General features: G+C 43.8%; 1 protein-coding gene across 1 annotated transcript in view; it reads right to left on the bottom strand.

Moving 5' to 3' along the window:
• Positions 1–6385, bottom strand: part of RAD51B (RAD51 paralog B) — a 391590-nt gene extending 385205 nt beyond the window's left edge. Inside the window, 4 exon segments of the mRNA XM_030452706.1 lie at positions 38–154; positions 3748–3861; positions 4651–4744; positions 6215–6385. Coding sequence (XP_030308566.1) covers positions 38–154; positions 3748–3861; positions 4651–4734 — 315 coding nt within the window. The 5' untranslated portion in view covers positions 4735–4744; positions 6215–6385.
• Between the last annotated feature and the right edge of the window lie 12727 nt (positions 6386–19112).

A 19112-nucleotide genomic window follows, 5' to 3' on the forward strand; every position in this document is an offset into this window, starting at 1 on the left:
GACATACAACTGCAGTAAAATATACAAAAGAAGTTACCTCTGTGAGGGATCCACAGGGCACTCCACCATGCAAGACTTTATCCAGACTATGCAGCGTGGTGGATAAAAAGGCTGAAGAGGGATTGACAGACTTCCTCAGTTTCATTTCATAAGCCTACAAAAGGAGGGGAAAAAAAGCAAAAGAAAATAAACACAGAATCAACAAATCATAAAATGCCTTTTTAAATGGAAATAGCAAACTTCTCACATTTGCTTTCATCAAGTTGGACTGACAGAACACATGTTAATGAACAAACCATTCCTGTCTTCAGGTGCAGTCCTCTTTTAGCTCATCGCCCATCCTTGCATTTATATCCCCATTAGAGCTCAAAGAGTAAATTCAGAAGTTTGCTATATCCCCCTCACCACAATATTAAATAATAAGCCTTTAATAATGACGAGTCAAAGGTTTTCTCTGCTTCTACTCAACAAGGCTTACTTTCAACCTGCAAAACTTTTAAATAGGTTAACACTATACATATGGTTGGAGACCAATGCAGAACACCCAAGCAAAACTGAAAATCTTTCATTCCAACATTCATCACCCATTCTGAAGCTACCTGGGCTGAAGGTAAGGTTTGCTAAATATTTCCATGTCTTTGAACAAGTCTGAGCTGATCCTGCAGCCATTTATAATGTTCCACTTTTGCAAGGAAGACAGGTCAAGACCACCCAACTGATACAGAGCTGAAAACATCAAGCCCTCTCAGTGTACCATTAACTGCCATGATTGACCACTCCAGAAAACCTGATTTTTCTGTATGCCCAAAAGAAAGTCAGACAACAGTACAGGCTGGGGGATGAGGTATTAGAAAGCAGCCATGCAGAAAAAAATTGGGGGTGCTGGTGGATGAGAAGCTGGACATGAGCCCAGAAAGCCCAGCAGCCCAGAAAGCCAATTGCATCCTGGACTGAATCAAAAGAAATGTGACCAGCAGAAGAAATATGACCAGCAGATTGAGAGAGGTGATTGCCACATTACTCTGCTCTGGAGCCCTCAATACAGGAAGGACATGGATCTGAGGGAGTGGGTCCAGAGGAGGGCCACAAAAACATTCAAGGAGCTGGAACACCTCTCCTATGAAGACAGGCTGAGGGAGCTGGGGTTGTTCAGCCTGGAGAAGAGAAGGCTCCAGGGACACCTAAGAGTGACCTTCCAGTATCTAAAGGAAGGATGGAGAGGGACTGTTTGCAAGGGCCTGGAGTGATAGGATGAGGGGCAGTGGTTTTAAACTGGAGAAGAATAGGTTTAGATTAGATGTTAGGAACAAATTCTTTATTGTGAGGGTTGGGGAACAATAGAACAGGTTGCCCAGGGAGGTGATTGAGGCCTCATCCCTGGAGATATTCAAGGTGAGGCTTGATGAGGCTCTGAGCAACCTCATCTATTTGAGAATGTCCCTGATTACTGCAGGAGGGCTGGACTGGGTGACCTTGAGAAGTCCCTTCCAACCCAAATGATTCTGTGATTCTATGATTTATCCGAGCAGGCATCAGATTTACCCCAGCCTTAAAATAGCATGCTGCGAATATGGTGTACTAAGAAAGCATCTTGACAGGAATAATTGTTAACTAAGTAAATAACCACACCACTGAATATTTTTTGGGCTAATGAGTGAGCATTTTTGCTGAAGCTGATCAGAAGACCTCTCAGCTAGTTCTAAGATAACACCAGGCTAAGATATCTTAATTCTTCCCTTTCTGATGACAGGTAGCATATCAGAGTTGTATTTGAAAATCATTCAGACCTTCTCTGTTCTTCAGCTCTGCTGAGGAGAAACATAAAAAATAGCTTTCAAGACAGAACAGACCAATAAAAGAAAAACAATGTACTTCACCTTATTCAATGGGGATCAGAGTTTATGCTCAGATTAACTTCAAGAGTGAATATATATATTGATGAAGGAGGATTTACACATCTAATCATTTTTGTTTATCCTCTGACAGGACTTAAACTCTGTAGACTGGAAAGAAACCCTGTAGGTTATGAAAACAGTAACCTAGTCTAGCTTTCCTGCCTAACATGGACTCCAAAACTTCACCCAATATTTTCTGCATTTAACCCACAAAAGTAGGGTAAAATTAAACTGTCTTTCAGTAAAAAAAAAAAAAAAATTAAAAAAAAAATTGTTAAATCAAGAGTGACTCAAGAATTATCACTTAGACAACCTCTTCCAGTGGTAACTTATGTTAGCTTCTAAAGATGTTCTTACTACTTCCCATTGCAGGGATTTGTCTTCTAATTATCTTCCAGCCACTGGATCTTCTTCAGCTAGATTCCAATACACTTATCTTTTTCTAAGATCGCATTTAATGCAATCAAGTCACCCCTTAACTAACTTCTCTGATAAGCTCAACAGGCTTCACGCTGTACTTCACAATCTTGAGGCAAGTTATCAAAAAATTAGAGTTTTACTGTATATCTTGGCATACTCAAGTTTTGCTGCCAGTGCTTCCAATATTATATCTGGAGAGTATTTCCCTTTACTTAACCCCTATTATCTTTTTTTTTTTTTTTTTTTCTTTTTTTTTTTTTTTTTTTTTAACTCAAAAGATATTGTCAAACCTTCCCTGTTACCTCACTCACTCTGACCTGAAGCCCATTTTGAAATCTTGAGTTTGTAAAGATTCAGTCCACATCCCTTAAAAATAGCCAGCATCCTCAGTTTCTGGAAGTTCAGCTCCATGTTGCATGCACTTATATAGCTGGTCATCTATCAGCTAGTTCTGTGTTACCAGTCCTTGACAAGTGCTGTCTAAACCAACTTCAGTGTCTGCCAAGATTCTCAGCAAAGAAACCTGACTGAATAGCCATGTGCAGATGACTGGCAAATGCAAATGCTGTTTAAACTCTGTTTAAAACTTCCATTTGCTTTGATTTACTGATTGTTAGCAGTTATTGATGGAAAACTTGTAACTAGCTAGCTTTTAATTCAGTACAAGTCATATTAATTCTGCGTATCACAAATGATTCTGCGTATCACAAATGTGAATTTAAAGATTCACAAAGTTACTCTTGCAGTTGCTATGCAAATTGCACATAATAAATTTTGACACATCTTATTTTTTTCAGGAAAGACAGTGGCCTTGACACAGGTCAGAACCGTCTGTCTCCTCTGTTCTAAAAAGACACCTTTTTTGACATATTTTCTCCTGGGTTCAAAAAAGGAAACAAAATCCAGCCACTGCCTTGCAGCTAACATCTGTTTTCCTCTTGCACTCTCTCCAGTTAAGCTGCCCGAAGCCTAAATCACACTACAGCTCATTTACATGGATGGAAAAAATCCTCAGATTCTTTTCAGGATCACTTCACCTCTTGGCACCAGTTTTATGTATGAACCCAATTTATACCGAAACCCTTAATCTTTGCCTGCATTAAACAATGCTTTCTTTTCTTCAGTTACAGAGTCCAAACTGGAAGCAATTTTTACATGCTGGATTCCAAGAGAGAATGCCATATTCCCCTACTGCATTCATGTCTGATTCTGCAAGCCTGAACAACCTCTTGAGGTTATAAGCTCAAGTTGTAAGTTATGTAAATAATGTATGCATCAAACTCAAGTGCCTCAGATCTAAAACTGAAAATATAACTATTATTTCGTTGTGTAATCAAAATGAGACATCACAAACCTCCAAGTAAAAAGATGAGTGACACATTTTAGGTTTTCCAGGTACTGTATTAAAAGCAAAATCAGAACACATACTTACTGTCTGCATTTTGGGAGCACAAGCTTGGCTGACTTTACAAAGAAGCTTCTGCACATCATAGTAGCTCTGTCCTGTCACTTTCATTAGCTCCAAGAGGGAAAGACATAAAAAGTCCTGGAAGATGATAGAACAGTTAAGAGAGCCCAGCCTAGAAATCAAGACTAGGTACTAAACTGATGCAGTTTATATACACCTAGTCCACATTCCACAGGTATATCAACTGTGCCATTTTACACACTATTATACTATACTTCTCCTACTTTTCTCTGATACTGGTATATTAAAAGAAATTGTATTCATATTTTCAAGGACATGGAGTCAAATGACCAAACATCCAAGAATTGTGTGATGGAACTGCAACGGGGTAACATCTTTGTGCCCACAAATGTCTCTATCTACCTAAAAAACATTCAAAATATGTGTCTTCTAGATTTCAGTCCTAGGGTTAGATCCTCCATCTATTATGCATATTACTTAGATATATATGGCTTCGTGGCTCTCTTTAGGCAAGCATTCATAAAAATCTTAGAACACACTGCTGAATCAACCTATAAACACACTAAATTATGTAGTATACATGTATTTTTGTGTTCACGAATGGATGTCTTAGTTCATACAAGTAGTAGCTGTACACCCCTGCTAAAATAATCTTCATGTTCTTTAGAAGTGAAGGTAGTAAGTACACACAAGTTTAAATGTTTTTGTTTAGTACCTACAATTTTAAAGCTGTATTTTTACATGACAGCAGACCAGATGGACCCTGAAAAGCCCCCTAGAAAGCATAGCTCTCTGTAAATTAGACTACAACAAAATAGTTTAAAACTACTTCAAACACACCCCACACACCTACTCAAAATGAATCCCTGAAAAGCATGTCCCACAAACAGAAAATAACCCTTTCACCTGACAGGTAGTGATCTGATGGCGACTCAGCCTTTCACACAGATCATGAGACAACCTTGCTCTTCTTAGCTTCTTTGTAGCCATGCTCCCTAATCTAAAGGAAGAAAAATAAAACAAAGTTTTGAAAGATGCTTGGAATATAACCATGCAGACAATTACATTCACTTTACACTAAAGAGCAGGAAAGCATGTGCACATGTGTCTGTATTTATATACAAAATTTATTGTGATCTAGACTCCCCATGTAAATCTATACCACATTAAATATTATTACTACTCTGAAAGCATTTATGCTAAATTATATCTCCTTGTATTTGACCTGGTATGAGTTCATGCTAGCAAGAACTGAGTAGTTTTTAGGACAGATGTTTCTGGGACATAAGCAAGCTGGAAATCACTTGGTATTAAAGTGAACAAGAACCCCTCATGCTATATTGAACCTGAAAGAAATAAGGTTACCTTTGGATGCCTACACACAATCAGTAGAGTCATACTAAGTATTTAGCCCTAGAACATATACTGCCAGAACACAACACAGTTCTGGTGACCTAGGATTTGTGACATCTTCAAAGAAAAGGAAAGACCTGGAACTGGAGAGAGACTGGAGGGCTGGAAACATGCTTTTTAGCAGGCAAAGCTCAAGATGGTCAAACTTGTCAAACCATTTAATAATGTTCCATCTATCAATTTATGGAAAAAAATCCCAGTTCGTAGAGTTCTTTAATTTAGCCAACAGTGTAAAAGAAAACAGTGGCCAAAGCTAAGCATATGAAGACAAGAACTATAATATAAATATTTTTTTAATTCCAAAAGCGAGCTAAATACTATTGGACCAAGGTAATAACAGCTGTAGTATATTAGACTGCCACTATGAATCCTTCTCGCCTTAGCACCCTTTGCATTTGTCCTTCTCTTTGCTTTTCACAAAATCATAGAATCTTTCGGGTTGCAAAAGATCCTTGGGATCAAGTCCAACCATCACCCCTACTCTAACAAGATCTACCCTAAACCATATCCCCCAACACCACATCTAAACAACCCTTAAACACATCCAGGGATGGTGACTCAACCAGCTCCCTGGGCAGCCTATTCCAGTGTCTGACCACTCTTTCTGTGAAAAACATTTTCCTAAAAAAATTTTTCCTAGTTTCCTTTTGTTTTCCTTTCCATTCTATTGAATATAACTCTGCAGGGTGGTAATCAGCTCAGTACAACCCAAACCACACGATTTCCTAATCTATAGGTATGTTTAAGCACACAGCTGTTTTGCACGTATTTGTTAAGCAACAATCCATGCATTTTTTCAGTCATAAGTTTAGGCAAAGTAAGATTTTTGAAAAATAAGATTTTTAAATAATATGAAATTGCTACAAGTTTTGGGGATGCACAGGTGTCTACACCTTCACAAGATGGAAACATTTATCGCCTCTCCTCTAAAAAAATCCTGTTTAAAGGAGCGGGAAAAGCAAATGTTTGGAGTTCCACGTCCTTTACGTTCCCAGCCGTATCGACAGCCCCTGGTGACACCCACGGCGCTCCCTGGGTTTGCACACACCCCACGTACCGAAGCAGATGAGCACAGAGGGCCAGGCTGAGCCGGGCTTAGGCTTTTGTGACTGGAGCGCCAGTACCGGAGAGGGGCAGGAGCGCGGCCCCGGGGCCTCAGGACACCCGTGAGGGGGAACACACCCGCGTATTTCGGCACCGACTTACACCCGGCCACACGGATATTATACCTTCATCTGGAATGAGACAATTAACTTACAACCCCACCACCTGAGGGGGAGCAGCCGCTGCGCCCCGGCTGCACCGGGCTCCCCGCCCGCCGCTCGGCCCAGGGGGACTCAGGCGCCCGCCCCATCCTTCCGGGACACCGCAAGACGCAGCCCTGGCCTGCCCCCCCACACACTCCTTGCCTCGGGCAGCGCTGCGGTAACCCAAAACTTCACACCCGCTGCAAAGCAGCGCAGCCCGCGCAACTCCAGGCTCTCCCGCCAGCAGGAGAAAAAGGAGGAGAAGGAGGAGGAGGAAGAAGAAGGGGAGGCTCCGGAGCTCCCGAGCGCCGTTTCCCGGCCCCCCCGGGCGGCCGATTGGCTCCGCTGCCGCCAATCCCCAGGCGGCGGCGCGCAGCGCATGGCGGGAGCTGGGGCAGCCGCGGGGGTGCTGGAGGCTGCGGCCGAGTAAGGAGGAGAGGTCGGGGGCTCCGGTGGTCATGCACCTCGTATGTCTGGAGAGAAGGAGATTTTGGGGGGAAAGAGTGTCGGAGTTCAGTGTTACTCAGCACTGAGTGTTCAGTTGCTGCTGTGCTCCGCATGTAAAGCACCTACGGAAAGGTGAAAGCCTTCAGCGTGGAGTGCTGCGCCGATCATTGACTGGAGACCCACGGCTTAACCAGCTCTGAGGGAAATGTCATCTGACTGAGAAGCTCTATTAAATCTCTAATGTGAACTTAACAAGTAGAGTCAGTTGTCAAACATGACTGATACGACTGTACTAATGTCTGTAGGGTGTTTTCCAGCGGTACTGAAGTTAGTATTGTATGCATGTTATCTGCATAATCTTTACAGTTCTAGGAATCAACCTGAGGAAAAAAAACAAATAAAAACCAAACGGTCTGGTATTACCAGGGATGTTTATTGAAGCCTGTTCACAGGGAACTGCGTGGCTGGGCTTTTGCCTGCACCGGAAAATAAATGCTATAGTGAAGCTGCAAAATACAGAACACTTCAGCCACGTTTTTTCCAAACTGGAAAGCAGGAGAAACAGTAAGAATCTACCAGAAAGTGAGAAAATGCCCATACAATCACACAATAGTATCAAAGGGGTCCGTGGAATTTGTTTACACTCCCTCCAGGGTATGCATGGAAGATGCCCAAAGAAGTCCAGTGGGTTTAAGAAGCTGGACAGAGAGTGAGCATTCCCTCCCCGTCTCCAGAGGAGAAAAAAAAAATTAAATAAATAATAAAAAAGAGAGAAAAGTTTTTTTTAAAGAGGGGGGGAAAAGAGGGGGAAAAAAAGGCAACTTAGTGCTTTAGTGAATTGCTAGCTGAGCAGGGAGGGAAGAGTTGAAATGGAGGAAGAGCTCCGCCTAGTGGAGTCAGTCTTTAAAAGTTTACTTGAAAAATGTCACAATTGAGAAAAACTGAGTAGGAAAAGGATGTTTGTTGCTGTGCCTTACTTTCTGTGGAAACAGTGGGGCACGACCAGAATATACATGTCATGGATTACTACGTCCTGCTTGGTACAGGGATAGTAGGAGCCCCACCTTCCCATCAGGGTGCCTTGACGACTTTTTTGCCTCCCACAAATGAATGCAGCAGGGCTTCCACTTCACCTGCAGACCAACAAGCTTCCTTCCCATCTTCTACAAAAACAGAGTTCCCTTATTAAACCAGAGAACTTTTTTTTTTTTTGGATGTTGAGTGAGGCAAGCATGTCTTACCAGCACATTATTTAGAAGATCTGTGAGCAAAACCAATATACCCTGGAAGCCTCCTGGGGAAGTTCTTTGCATCTCATTTCTCAGTGGAGTAGTGACATTTCCACTCTGATGCTCAGATGTGCATATACAGCCTTAAACCTACTGCCAAATAATCACACATCATGTTCTCCATGTAACTCAAGAAAGTTAATATTATGTATGCAGTAGATAATCAGAGAAATGCTCACATACACCTCATCACCCATCAGCTTTCCCAAGCAGCAACGCAGCAGGCAGCTTCACAGCTTCCATATGTTTGAATGGGACATCAATCACCAGGGAATCAGGGCACCCTGCAAACAGCTCTGCTCCCTGACCTCTGTCAAGCCCTTTAATGACAGAGTATCCATTTTCCTTCTCAGTTTTGGTTTTACCTATTTAGACTGTAAACAGAGTAAGTAGTAGCCCAATAGACTTATGTGTCAGGCGTGACCAGAGCAGGGAGCTGCTCTAGTGTAAGCCTTTAGCTCCTCCTGGAACTCATAGTAAGAAGGGATTAATAAAGCTAAGAGATTATTACTTTATAAGAACTGAGCTTCACCATGTTAATTTCAGAAGGTCCTTTTAACTGGCTGTGCTGGAGCAAGACTTACAGAAAGGCAAAGCATAACAGCACCAACAATGTCTCATAGAAGCAGTGTGCTCTGACATCAAACCACCTATTACAATTTAAAAAGGGAATGGTGATAAGCTTGCTAAGGAGCAAGCCAAAAGGGACAGAGTCTGATTTGAAGGGTACACTATGAAATACTTACCAGTTCTTATCCAAATAAATACTCAGCAGTTAAATAATCCTGCAAGCCTCCAGAACTGAAAAGACAATGGCAAATTCTTCCATTTCTAAAACAGAATCCAGAGAAACGTTTGTTCTTGAAATCAAAGACAGCTTTTTATGAGCATCTTCAGATAACAGTTTCTGGAATATTTCAGGTCGTTCACTCAATTACTAACACAACATCAGCTCTCTGGTACTGACTACAATCCTCAGGTTTATTACTATTTTCCAACTATCAGTTCTTGCCTTAAAATTAACAGTGTTACCCTCCCCCTGTATAAGGAAAGTGTTTCTCCAAAAGCGTTCAGCAACAACTCTGACTCACAAGGGTAATCCAGGTACTCAGCACAATTCCCCACCTTATGGGGACTGACAAGCATCTAATTAGTCTAATATACTCTCATTCCTTTGATTCCATTGATGCCTCCTTTTAAAAAAACACACTCACGTGCTTCTGAGACTGGAAAGTGATTGTAGACCAGCTCATGCTTTCCTGGGATTAAGGTTCTGAGAGGCTGCTCAGTAACACTTCACAATGGAACCTCCCATTCAGTATTCTCTCTGTTGCTCTCTCCAAAGGAGAGATTTACTTCCATCTCGGAGGTGTGTCGTCCCCCTTCAAGTCAGGAAGGGATCTCACAAGGAGGCCTGGTTAAAAATGCTTTTTTTTTCCATGTCATACACACCAACACAGCTTTAGCAAAGTCACTTCACTTGAGACTATCCCAGCTATATCTGCTTCAGGGATAGTGTAGAGGGAAAGCAAACAATCTTTCTGTTTTTTCTACAAGCTGCTCAGCACAACCTCACTGTTATCACTGGCTATCATAAACAGATGAAGAACAACAAACCTGTAAAAAATTAGCCCATCTTTTCCTTCTGACTGGTTCTCCCCCAGCCCTCTGAACAGCCTGTGGGCCAGATAAATGCTTCTCCTCAGGCAATTAACCTTTTTCCTCCTGCTCAGGGAGGATTAAACCTGGTTATAACGAATCCTCCTCAGGTATTAGTGGGAACCTGTCTCACCACACACATTTACACCCAGGAAAAAGAATCCTTTTTCTCGGGACAGGCAGGTGGCATTTCTCTGTCTTCTGCCTCTTCCACTGTAAATTCAGGATTGTCCATTAGCCCCAAAACCATTTCAGAAATATTTGGCAGCCATGTAAGGGTTTTTGAAAGAGAGCAACTGTCCCTCCTACCCTTTTTGCAGAAAAGGAGACAAGACACCTTCACTGCTACTGGAGGCAGAAGGACAGACCCACCTTCACATTACAGCACTGAAAAATTTAGCTGCATTTGCTTTCTGCCCAAATTACAGAAACAAAATGAGAGACCTCGGGGATTATTCCACTTTTAGCCTGTACTCATCTAAGCAGATTGCCCTCCAAGATCAGCTTCCTACTTCACTTTAGCTTTTTCTGGTTAAAGGGACAGGGGGAGTCATTTGAATCTTCGGGCTGTTTATATTTCCCTATTAAGTTTCTGTTAGCTGAGAAGGTCATGAACTGTCAGAGAAGCAGCATGATAATCAATGTGGAGTTGTTACAAGAGCAGAACTTTTCCCATACATGCTAAACCAAATTTACCCTGCATAAAAAAAGCCTGATGTTTCCCTGCCTTTTGCAGGTGCCCTACCAGCACCCCTTTTTTACTGCCTTGATTTTCTGTTTACTGTTATGCTTGGGTTATCCCAGTAATACCTGCAATCAACACATGTTGCCACTCTAGGCACAAAATTTCCTGCAGCTTTCCCTGGGATGTTGAGGTAGACCAAGAAATGGCAAATACCACAGCATTAGGCCTTTAGAAGCATTGTACAAAACAGATAATATCTGACTGAGGTAATCCTTAGGTCCCTGCTACAGCTTTTTGTTGCTAAAGCAGGAAAAATCTGCAACATACCTTATTACTCAGAAACTTGAGCTATTTTTATTTTTGCCCTGTGAAGCAGATCTGTTTCACTGTGACCAGCTATGGAAGGACACTAAGCAGGTCAGAGATTCCCCTTTGACCAGCCCAGTTGTCTGGGGACACATCCATCCAGCATGTCACCCTCTGACCCTTCACAGCAAACAGCCTCTGCTGAGAAGCCACAATGAGACTGAAAACATCCAAGCACCTCACAGCAACCATGGTGAAAGTGCACTGCATACCCCTTGTCATCACACTGTCAGGCTTTGTGAAATGAGCACTGATGGTGCCTGGGTTTAGCAGTTATGGTAGGACAGCTGTTGCTTTCAGGTACAGAGCTCTCCGTCTGCAGAGTTCTTCAGTGGAGAAAAGAGACAAAAGGTACCAGTGGACTTTACTGAGAGAAGAGCTGTTTTGCTCAGACAACTCATTTCAGCAGAAATTAGTAGATCCCAGACACTCAGCTCCGTGCACTTGCCAAGAAACATGAGGATGCACCTGAAAAAAGAGATTCATGAACATACAATGTAAAAAAAACAAAAAAAACAAAAAAAAACCCCAACCCTGATGAGACTATTTTGTTCAACTTACCACCTGAGGAGCGTGTTCCAAATCAGTTATGGCTGTGAAAGAGCCTTGGTCTTTGGAAAAGAGTTCTTACTTTATGATGTTCCAGATGACCCAGCAGCTAAACTGAGCCCAGTAACTCTTATTTGAAATAACAGACATGGAAACCATTGAGCAAACAAAGCCTACAACATTTCACTCCCTGAATTGTTTCAGTCTGAGGCCTTTGGCTCTTGCAAGCTTTGAATTTTCCTTTTTGTTAAAGTAAAGAATGAGATCCCTATGGCTGGAACTACAATGGAAACTGCTCCTGATGTCCTCCCTATTATCCCCTGAAGATGTTTCCAAAGGTGGCCAAGTGGCACAGAAGAGAAAAGGAACCACCAAACCTAGGGAGAGAAAGCAGAAGAAGGTCTCCACTCCCCCCATTTTTGTGCCTTGCAGTGTCCTGGCTGGCCTTGAAATAATTAGACAACTTCGTGCCCTGCAGTTGAATGTTTCTGTCACACACCATCTGCAAGGAACTGTGCAGTCTCAAGACCAGAAATCCAGTATCCTGTGTCTTAGCAGTGTCAATGAACAGATGCAAGAGATCTCTCAGTAGGTAGTTATAGAAGGCAGAGGAAAGAAGACACCAAATTAATTCTATGGTGATTATTTTTTTACCTTGAAGCAAAGTGCTTCTTATCCATTTTAATAGGATGAGCACACAGCAATAATATATTCAAATATCACCCCAGGACTCCACTACTGCAAACTCATTTACTGTAGAGAGTATCCAGGCAAGCATGTCTGTCATTCACTGGACATATCTACAGCTGTGATCACATTATCCTCACCCTATGTTGAGTATCCCTGAAAAATTGATTTTTCAGTTAAAGCTATTTTTTAAAATCACTACAGCATATTATATTAAATGAACTATGCAACAAATGAAGCCCATACTTGGCTGAAATAAAATAGGACATTTGTACATCAAGAAGCTGAATGCATGATTAGCTGTTTTGATGAACCAGGGTCCTATTAAATGTCTGATTACTAACTTCTGTTCCAGTGGTCTTCAGGATACAGGCTTATGAATCTGCAGGAAGCATCACAGTCCAATCCCATCCATTCCAGTCAATGAAGGCATATTTTTCCCAAACCTCAGGAGTTTTCACACCCAAGAGGGAAAGAGTATGAAATGAGAACACTCTCAACCTTGCAAAATAAAGTGCACTACAAGGAAAGGTGCCTCTGAGCTGACAGAAGGTGGTGTTATCCTGCACTGACTTTCATGATAGCTGTGCTGTCACGACATCAGCAGGGACAGGTGTGTCCTGGGCCCTGAAACTCAACAGCCTTATGGTAACAAAGGTTTCATTCAACTGCCTCTCATTCAGCTTCCATTGGGAACTGTGTTTCCATCACCTCTCAGTAGGGACTCACCAACTCACATACAAAGGTAAAAGATTTTGAAAAGCTTCTGATTTGAGCTGGCTTGATTTTAGAACTTCCAGCTTGAAGGGCTTTCAGCCCCAGCGGTGCACAGCTGCCATAATTTTAACTTGAGCCATCTGAAGAAAATCAGGGTAGAGAAGTCCCAGGCTGTTAAAACTTGAGTCACTCTAAAACTGGGTTCACATCTCAAATATCTAGGCTTGAATTATAAGATCAGTCATATAGACTAGTCATCAGGGCTAGAAAATAGGCAGATGAGAATGAGACTTGTTTGAACATAACAGTGAACATAACAATTCTCATTGTTATGTTTAAAACAAATACTCTTTACATATATTACCCAACTTTCTTCTTACAGTGAAATGAATGAAGTTACACAAGGTAAGATTAAGAACAGAATCAGGTTTTGGGGTATTAAAAATATGGACAATAAACATAATTTTGGCTGGTTTTTTCTCTCTACTTATGATATGACCGGGTAAAAAAAGAAGCTGGGAGGGTAAACGAATGTCATATGTGAAGAAAATGTTTGGCCTCTCAATTTCCTATTATAAACCAAGACTAGAATAGTAAAAAAGCAGAAGAGATCAGGAATGAACCTGGAAATAAACAGTGTGAACAGTGTGCGCACTCTGTTTCCAGAGGTAATTGTCTGTATCTGCTGTGTATGAAAAGAGAGCTGCAAGAGAAAGGCCAGAAATAGCAGGTTTTACAGGACAAGTGAGGTATTCTGTTATTTGTACTAGATCTACCTATGGTTCGGTCTGAGGTTTTGTAGCTGTAATTCTGAGTGCATAGCATCTGCCACCCCACACCACACTCTTACCTAAACCACAGAGTGAGTGCACACAGCCTGCTTGCCACGTGGGAGGAGTCAGAAGATGAAAAACAATTCTGGAGCTATCCCAGAATCCAAGACCTTTGCCTCCATCCCAGAGTGGATGAGGAGGGCAGATGTTTGGTTTCTGTTGGATGAAGGTTTTGGCTGGAGGTTAGGCTTTGTTATGGTTTAGCTGCTGATATTAACTGCTGATCTTAACTTAGCTGCTGGATAGGTTTTTGACATATCTGCCAAAAATGCCTGGCTCTTTTCGTGCAGTCTGTCAACAGGAACATCCAAACTACGTATTTTCACAGAAGTGGGAACGATGGGTTGCAATCGACATCAATTCTCTCAGTCTCTCCTCCCCACTGCTAACTTCCCCTGCTTGCAAGTGCCTCCATTCCCTCCTGCCTTCAAAATGTGGAGAAAAAGAGACATTTCTGCCACCACTTCAGCCACAAAATTGTGGATATTGAGGGAATCCAAGAAGATCAAAACATTGTTCATATGTTTACAAGGAGGACTCATGACTTAAGTAACATGACACTATTGCATTGTGTTTGAGTAACTGTGCTCCAGGCATGCCCCTCAGAAACTCACTTTTATGCCTGAAAAAGGTTGGATCTGGACCCAAACACCATGGCTAAATGTGGCCTTTCTGTCTGGTATGCTGGCTGGGAGAGTTCAGAGAATTACCACAGATTTCTTTTTCTTCTGGGAGATATCACAGGGATGCCCTGACTCCTCCTGGTCCCCTGATGTTTGCTACTGCAGTGCTGCTGATCCCAAGCAAGGAGGAGGCCTAAGTGCCAGGGAGTCACATTCTGACAGGCATCTTGCACTATCCACTATTTATGGCTAAGTTTATTTCCCTACAAGGGGACTACAGCACATGACAGGTTTTTGCAGGGTAACAAGAAAAATCAGGGCTCTTTGTGACATCTCTTTAAGGTTTCTCTATTACATCTTCAGCCTTTCTTGTAGTCGCTGTTTTATCTCACCAGGGTTTCTATGTTGCACCACACAAATGTGGAATAACATTTACTGTTTCTGGCACCATTAAACTCTATGTCTGAGGGTGGGGGGAACGGATCTCAGTGAGTGACCATCAGTGTGTTACACCTCATTTCTTTTTGCTACCAGTGGTGCTGGCTCCAACCACGGCACCTCAGCAGCCCGCCCAAAAGCTGCTGCTCCCCTGGCACAGGCTGGCTACTTTTCTGCCTTCAAAAAGACCCCCAAAGAGCCTCTTGTTGGCCCTTTTCACCACAATCTCCTTCCCCAGTGCAGACATACCAGCACTGGAGCTGCCCTCCTCGGTAATTGGTCCTCCTGCTTCCCTTGGTTAATGGTTGCTCCTTCCTTAGGAAAACAGTCATGGAACTTAGAAGCAGCTTTGTCTGAAGTCTGTGTTCCCCCTGGTATTGTTACTTATTTCAGCATCCAGCGAGCACAAAGCATTCCCTTTCTCATTTAGTAGCATTTGTACACTGAGCCTGCAAGCTATGAGTGACTGGATGAGGCACAGAACAATGGAGAGGTTAGCCCTGAACAAGGGCACTACCTTTTTCTTCTTTTTTCTATTTTTTTTCAGGAACTGGCATGGGAAGGCCTCTGCTGGTGTATGCTTTTGCCTTGCAAGTGGGTAGGCTCTCTGCTGGGATAGCCCAGCCTCACCACCCACCAGAGCATGGAAGAGCAGCACCCACCTGCGTGGGGCCAAGCTGGTGCTGCAGGGAGCTCAGATGGCTTCTGAGCACCGTGGCTGTGAGCTGGCACCCCAGAATACTTGAATTTTACTGGTAGTTACTATTGAGCTATTTACTGGTAGTATTATTGAGATATTCTCAATGGACTTTAGAGGGACTAGTGTCAAGCTTTGGATTCCTAAGTCTTGTGGAGTCAGAAATTTCCATCTTAGCAGGGCTCATTCAGGCTTAATTGTTCGATATCCAAAGCAGATAAATGAACTGCCATACAGGATTGGGGTAGGAGGAAGCAGCTTCTTTGGAAAACCTGTTTAAAACATAAAAAATCTCTGGCTTGCCAGTGTGTACAGTGGGGACCTCCTGAGGGCTTTTTTTTGCATCTTTGGACATAATTCTCTCCCTTGCAAGATCTTCAGTGCTGGCCAGCTGATGATTGCCTTGGCAATGGTGTTGAAAAACACCATGGTGTTACAAAGTCCCCGTTTCCCAACCTTCCCAGAGGCAGCCAATTATGCCCCACATGATCAATCTCTTTACAGTCCAATGATTAAGCGTTGCTCCTCTGCTCAGGCTCAGCCCTAATACTCAGGCTGCAAGGTATTGCAGCACTGGGGGCCATTTGATCAACTGCTATTTTTGTAATAAAAGCTATCCCTGACAGAGCTGTAGGTAAAAGTCTCTCTTGGGAGCAGCATTTCCTGCTGACTCCATATAGATGGCTTGGCAGAACGCCCTGTGCTTTACAGATATTTTTTGCTGGAAACAGAAAAATCCTCCTGCGGGGGCTGCAGAGCCAGCCCTGTAAAGCCCTTGACCCCAACTGTGTAATCTCCCTGGAGACCCAATGTACATGAAGAAATTTAATCTTCATGAAGCATCTGCTGTCTGCATTGTTAAAATATGACCGGGACACGACTGTCAAATCTCCAGATCACTCATTGCAAAATCTTTTAAAGGGCAGTAAAAAAAAAACCCAAACCTATCTGAAAGGAGCTCTTGCACACAAAAGGATCTCTCTGCATTGCTTCAAGGAGGGTTATTTTACCACTGCTGCAGCCTGAGAGGTTTCCAACAGACATTTCACCTGCTTTTGTGTCCTGGGAAACAGCACACAAGCAGATGGAAAACGGAGCTGAGTTTCAGGAGGTCACTGTCATGGCATCACATGCAAATCTGTCACCTGCTGGGACCCACACCACACGCTGAGCTGTACAGGGGAAGCTGGAAAAGCTTTTCTGCTCAACCAGGGGCAGAAGATCAAAGAGCATGGGAGGGCTGCCTCCACAAATGGATCCGTCTGACAGATCAGCTTTCCTGCTGGGCTTAAAGGGAAGAAGAGGTGCCTATAATTGCAGTTAAAGCACAGAGAAAAAGGGTGTCTGCTGGGTTATTTTATTTCTCTATACATTTTTGAGCCAATTGGAGGGATTGGTTTGTGCTCTGAAGATGTAGGTGCAGGGAGCAGGAAAAGTTGAGAGCTGAAAAGCAGACCTAACAAGGAAAGAGCATGGGTGTGATTGGTCAGTGATACTCTGGTCTGCTGTTGCTTCAGGTTTCTGCATTTTTTCAACACTGTAAACTCACCTCCTTGGCATCTGCCCTTACACTCAGTCTCCCCTTCCCCCCATTCTCCCTTTAATGCTGGTGTCCTCTTTTCTCCTTTTGTATATAGGACCCTTTCACTATGCAGGGATTAGCATCTCGCTCATAAATATGTGAAATAGATACACAGATTATTTAATTTGCTGGGTTTTGTAGGGCTGGTGAGACAGACTGGCATGGGGACCAGGCTATGTTCTAGCAGGTCAGCTGGAGAAAACATCTTGTGTACAGGATGAGTAATTGGAAACTGGCATACACCAGCACCAGTCCAGCAGGAAGACCTCAGGGGATGGGGATGAAGTGGTAAGACATAAAGTCTGTGGAAATAAGGAAACACAGAAGAGAAGGTTGAAGATGTCTCTGCCTCTCCCATTTTTTATGTCTGCCAGGGAGAAAGAATGAGAGAAGGGAACATGAAGAGCAAAATGGAGCAGCAGTCTGCTCTGGTTACTGGTGGCTGGAGTTGCTGGTAACTGATCCAGGAAGAGATGCCAGAGGAACCAAGCAAAATACAGGTGTGGAGAGATGATGATAAGCTAGGAAGGAGGAAGAGATCTGCAACATGAGGAGGAAATAGCAGTTAATAAATTGTAATTGGATGGAGCTGCCCAGACAGGGGACACAGCTGAGCTGAGCAGGGATTCACAGGGAGAAGGAGGGACAACAGAGGACCATGAGAAGGTGATAATGAACAGCTGGAAAAAGTGACAACGAAGAGCAGGAAAGGACAGTCCTGTGTGCTGTGGAGCCCCAGCAAGGATAAGTTGTCCAGTGGCAAGGACAAAGTTACCAGATCCAAAACCAGGAGGTTGAGATGAACAGCAAAACCTCTGTGAAGGATAACAAAATGTCCTTCTACAGATACATCAATGGCAAAAGAAGGGGCAAGGAAAACATCCATTCTTTACTGGACATGGGCGGGAATATAGGTGTCTAGAAGTCTATGGGACCAGATGGGATCCACCCAAGGGTGATGAGGGAGCTGGCAGAAGAGCTTGCCAAGACTCTCTCTATCATCTACTGACAGTCCTGGCTCACTGGGGACATCCCAGATGACTGGAAGTTGGAGAATGTCACACCAATCCACAAAAAGGGCCAGAAGGAGAACCCAGAAAACTCCAGGCCCATCAGCCTGACCTCAGTGCCTGGCAGGGTCATGGAACAGATCATCCTCAGTGCAATCACACAGCACCTGCAGGATGGGCAAGGGATCAGACCCAGCCAGCACGGGTTTAGGAAGGGCAGGTCCTGTCTGACCAACCTGATCTCCTTTTATGATCGGGTGACCCGACTGGTGGATGAGGGGAAGGCTGTGGATGTGGTCTACCTGGACTTCAGCAAGGCCTTTGACACCGTCTCCCACAGCATCCTCCTGAAAAAGCTGTCAGCCCACAGCTTGGACAGGGGCACTCTGTGCTGGGTTAGGAACTGGCTGGAGGGCCGGGCCCAGAGAGTGGTGCTGAACGGGGCTGCATCAAAATGGCGGCCGGTCACTAGTGGTGTCCCCCAGGGATCAGTGTTGGGCCCAGTTCTGTTTAATATCTTCATTGATGATTTAGATGAGGGGATTGAGTCCATCATCAGCAAATTTGCAGATGACACTAAGCTGGGGGGAATGTGAATCAGCTGGAAGGCAGGAGGGCTCTGCAGAGGGACCTGGACAGACTGGAGAGTTGGGCTGATTCCAATGGGATGAGGTTCAACAAGGCCAAGTGCCGGGTCCTGCACTTTGGCCACAACAACCCCATGCAGCGCTACAGGCTGGGGACAGAGTGGTTGAAGAACAGCCAGACAGAGAGGGACCTTGAAGTTTGGATTGACAGGAAGCTGAACATGAGCCAGCAGTGTGCCCAGGTGGCCAAGAAGGCCAATGGCATCCTGGCCTGGATCAGGAACAGCGTGGCCAGCAGGTCCAGGGAAGGGATTCTGCCCCTGTACTCAGCGCTGGTGAGGCCACACCTCGAGTTCTGTGTCCAGTTCTGGGCCCCTCAGTTTAGGAAGGAGATTGAGGTCCTGGAGCAGGTCCAAAGGAGGGCAACCAGGCTGGTGAAGGGACTCAAGCACAGACCCTATGAGGAGAGGCTGAGGGAGCTGGGGCTGTTCAGCCTGGAGAAGAGGAGGCTCAGAGGAGACCTCATCACTCTCTACAAC

The sequence above is a fragment of the Calypte anna genome, chromosome 5A (genome assembly GCF_003957555.1).
Source record: "Calypte anna isolate BGI_N300 chromosome 5A, bCalAnn1_v1.p, whole genome shotgun sequence".
NCBI lineage: Eukaryota > Metazoa > Chordata > Aves > Apodiformes > Trochilidae > Calypte > Calypte anna.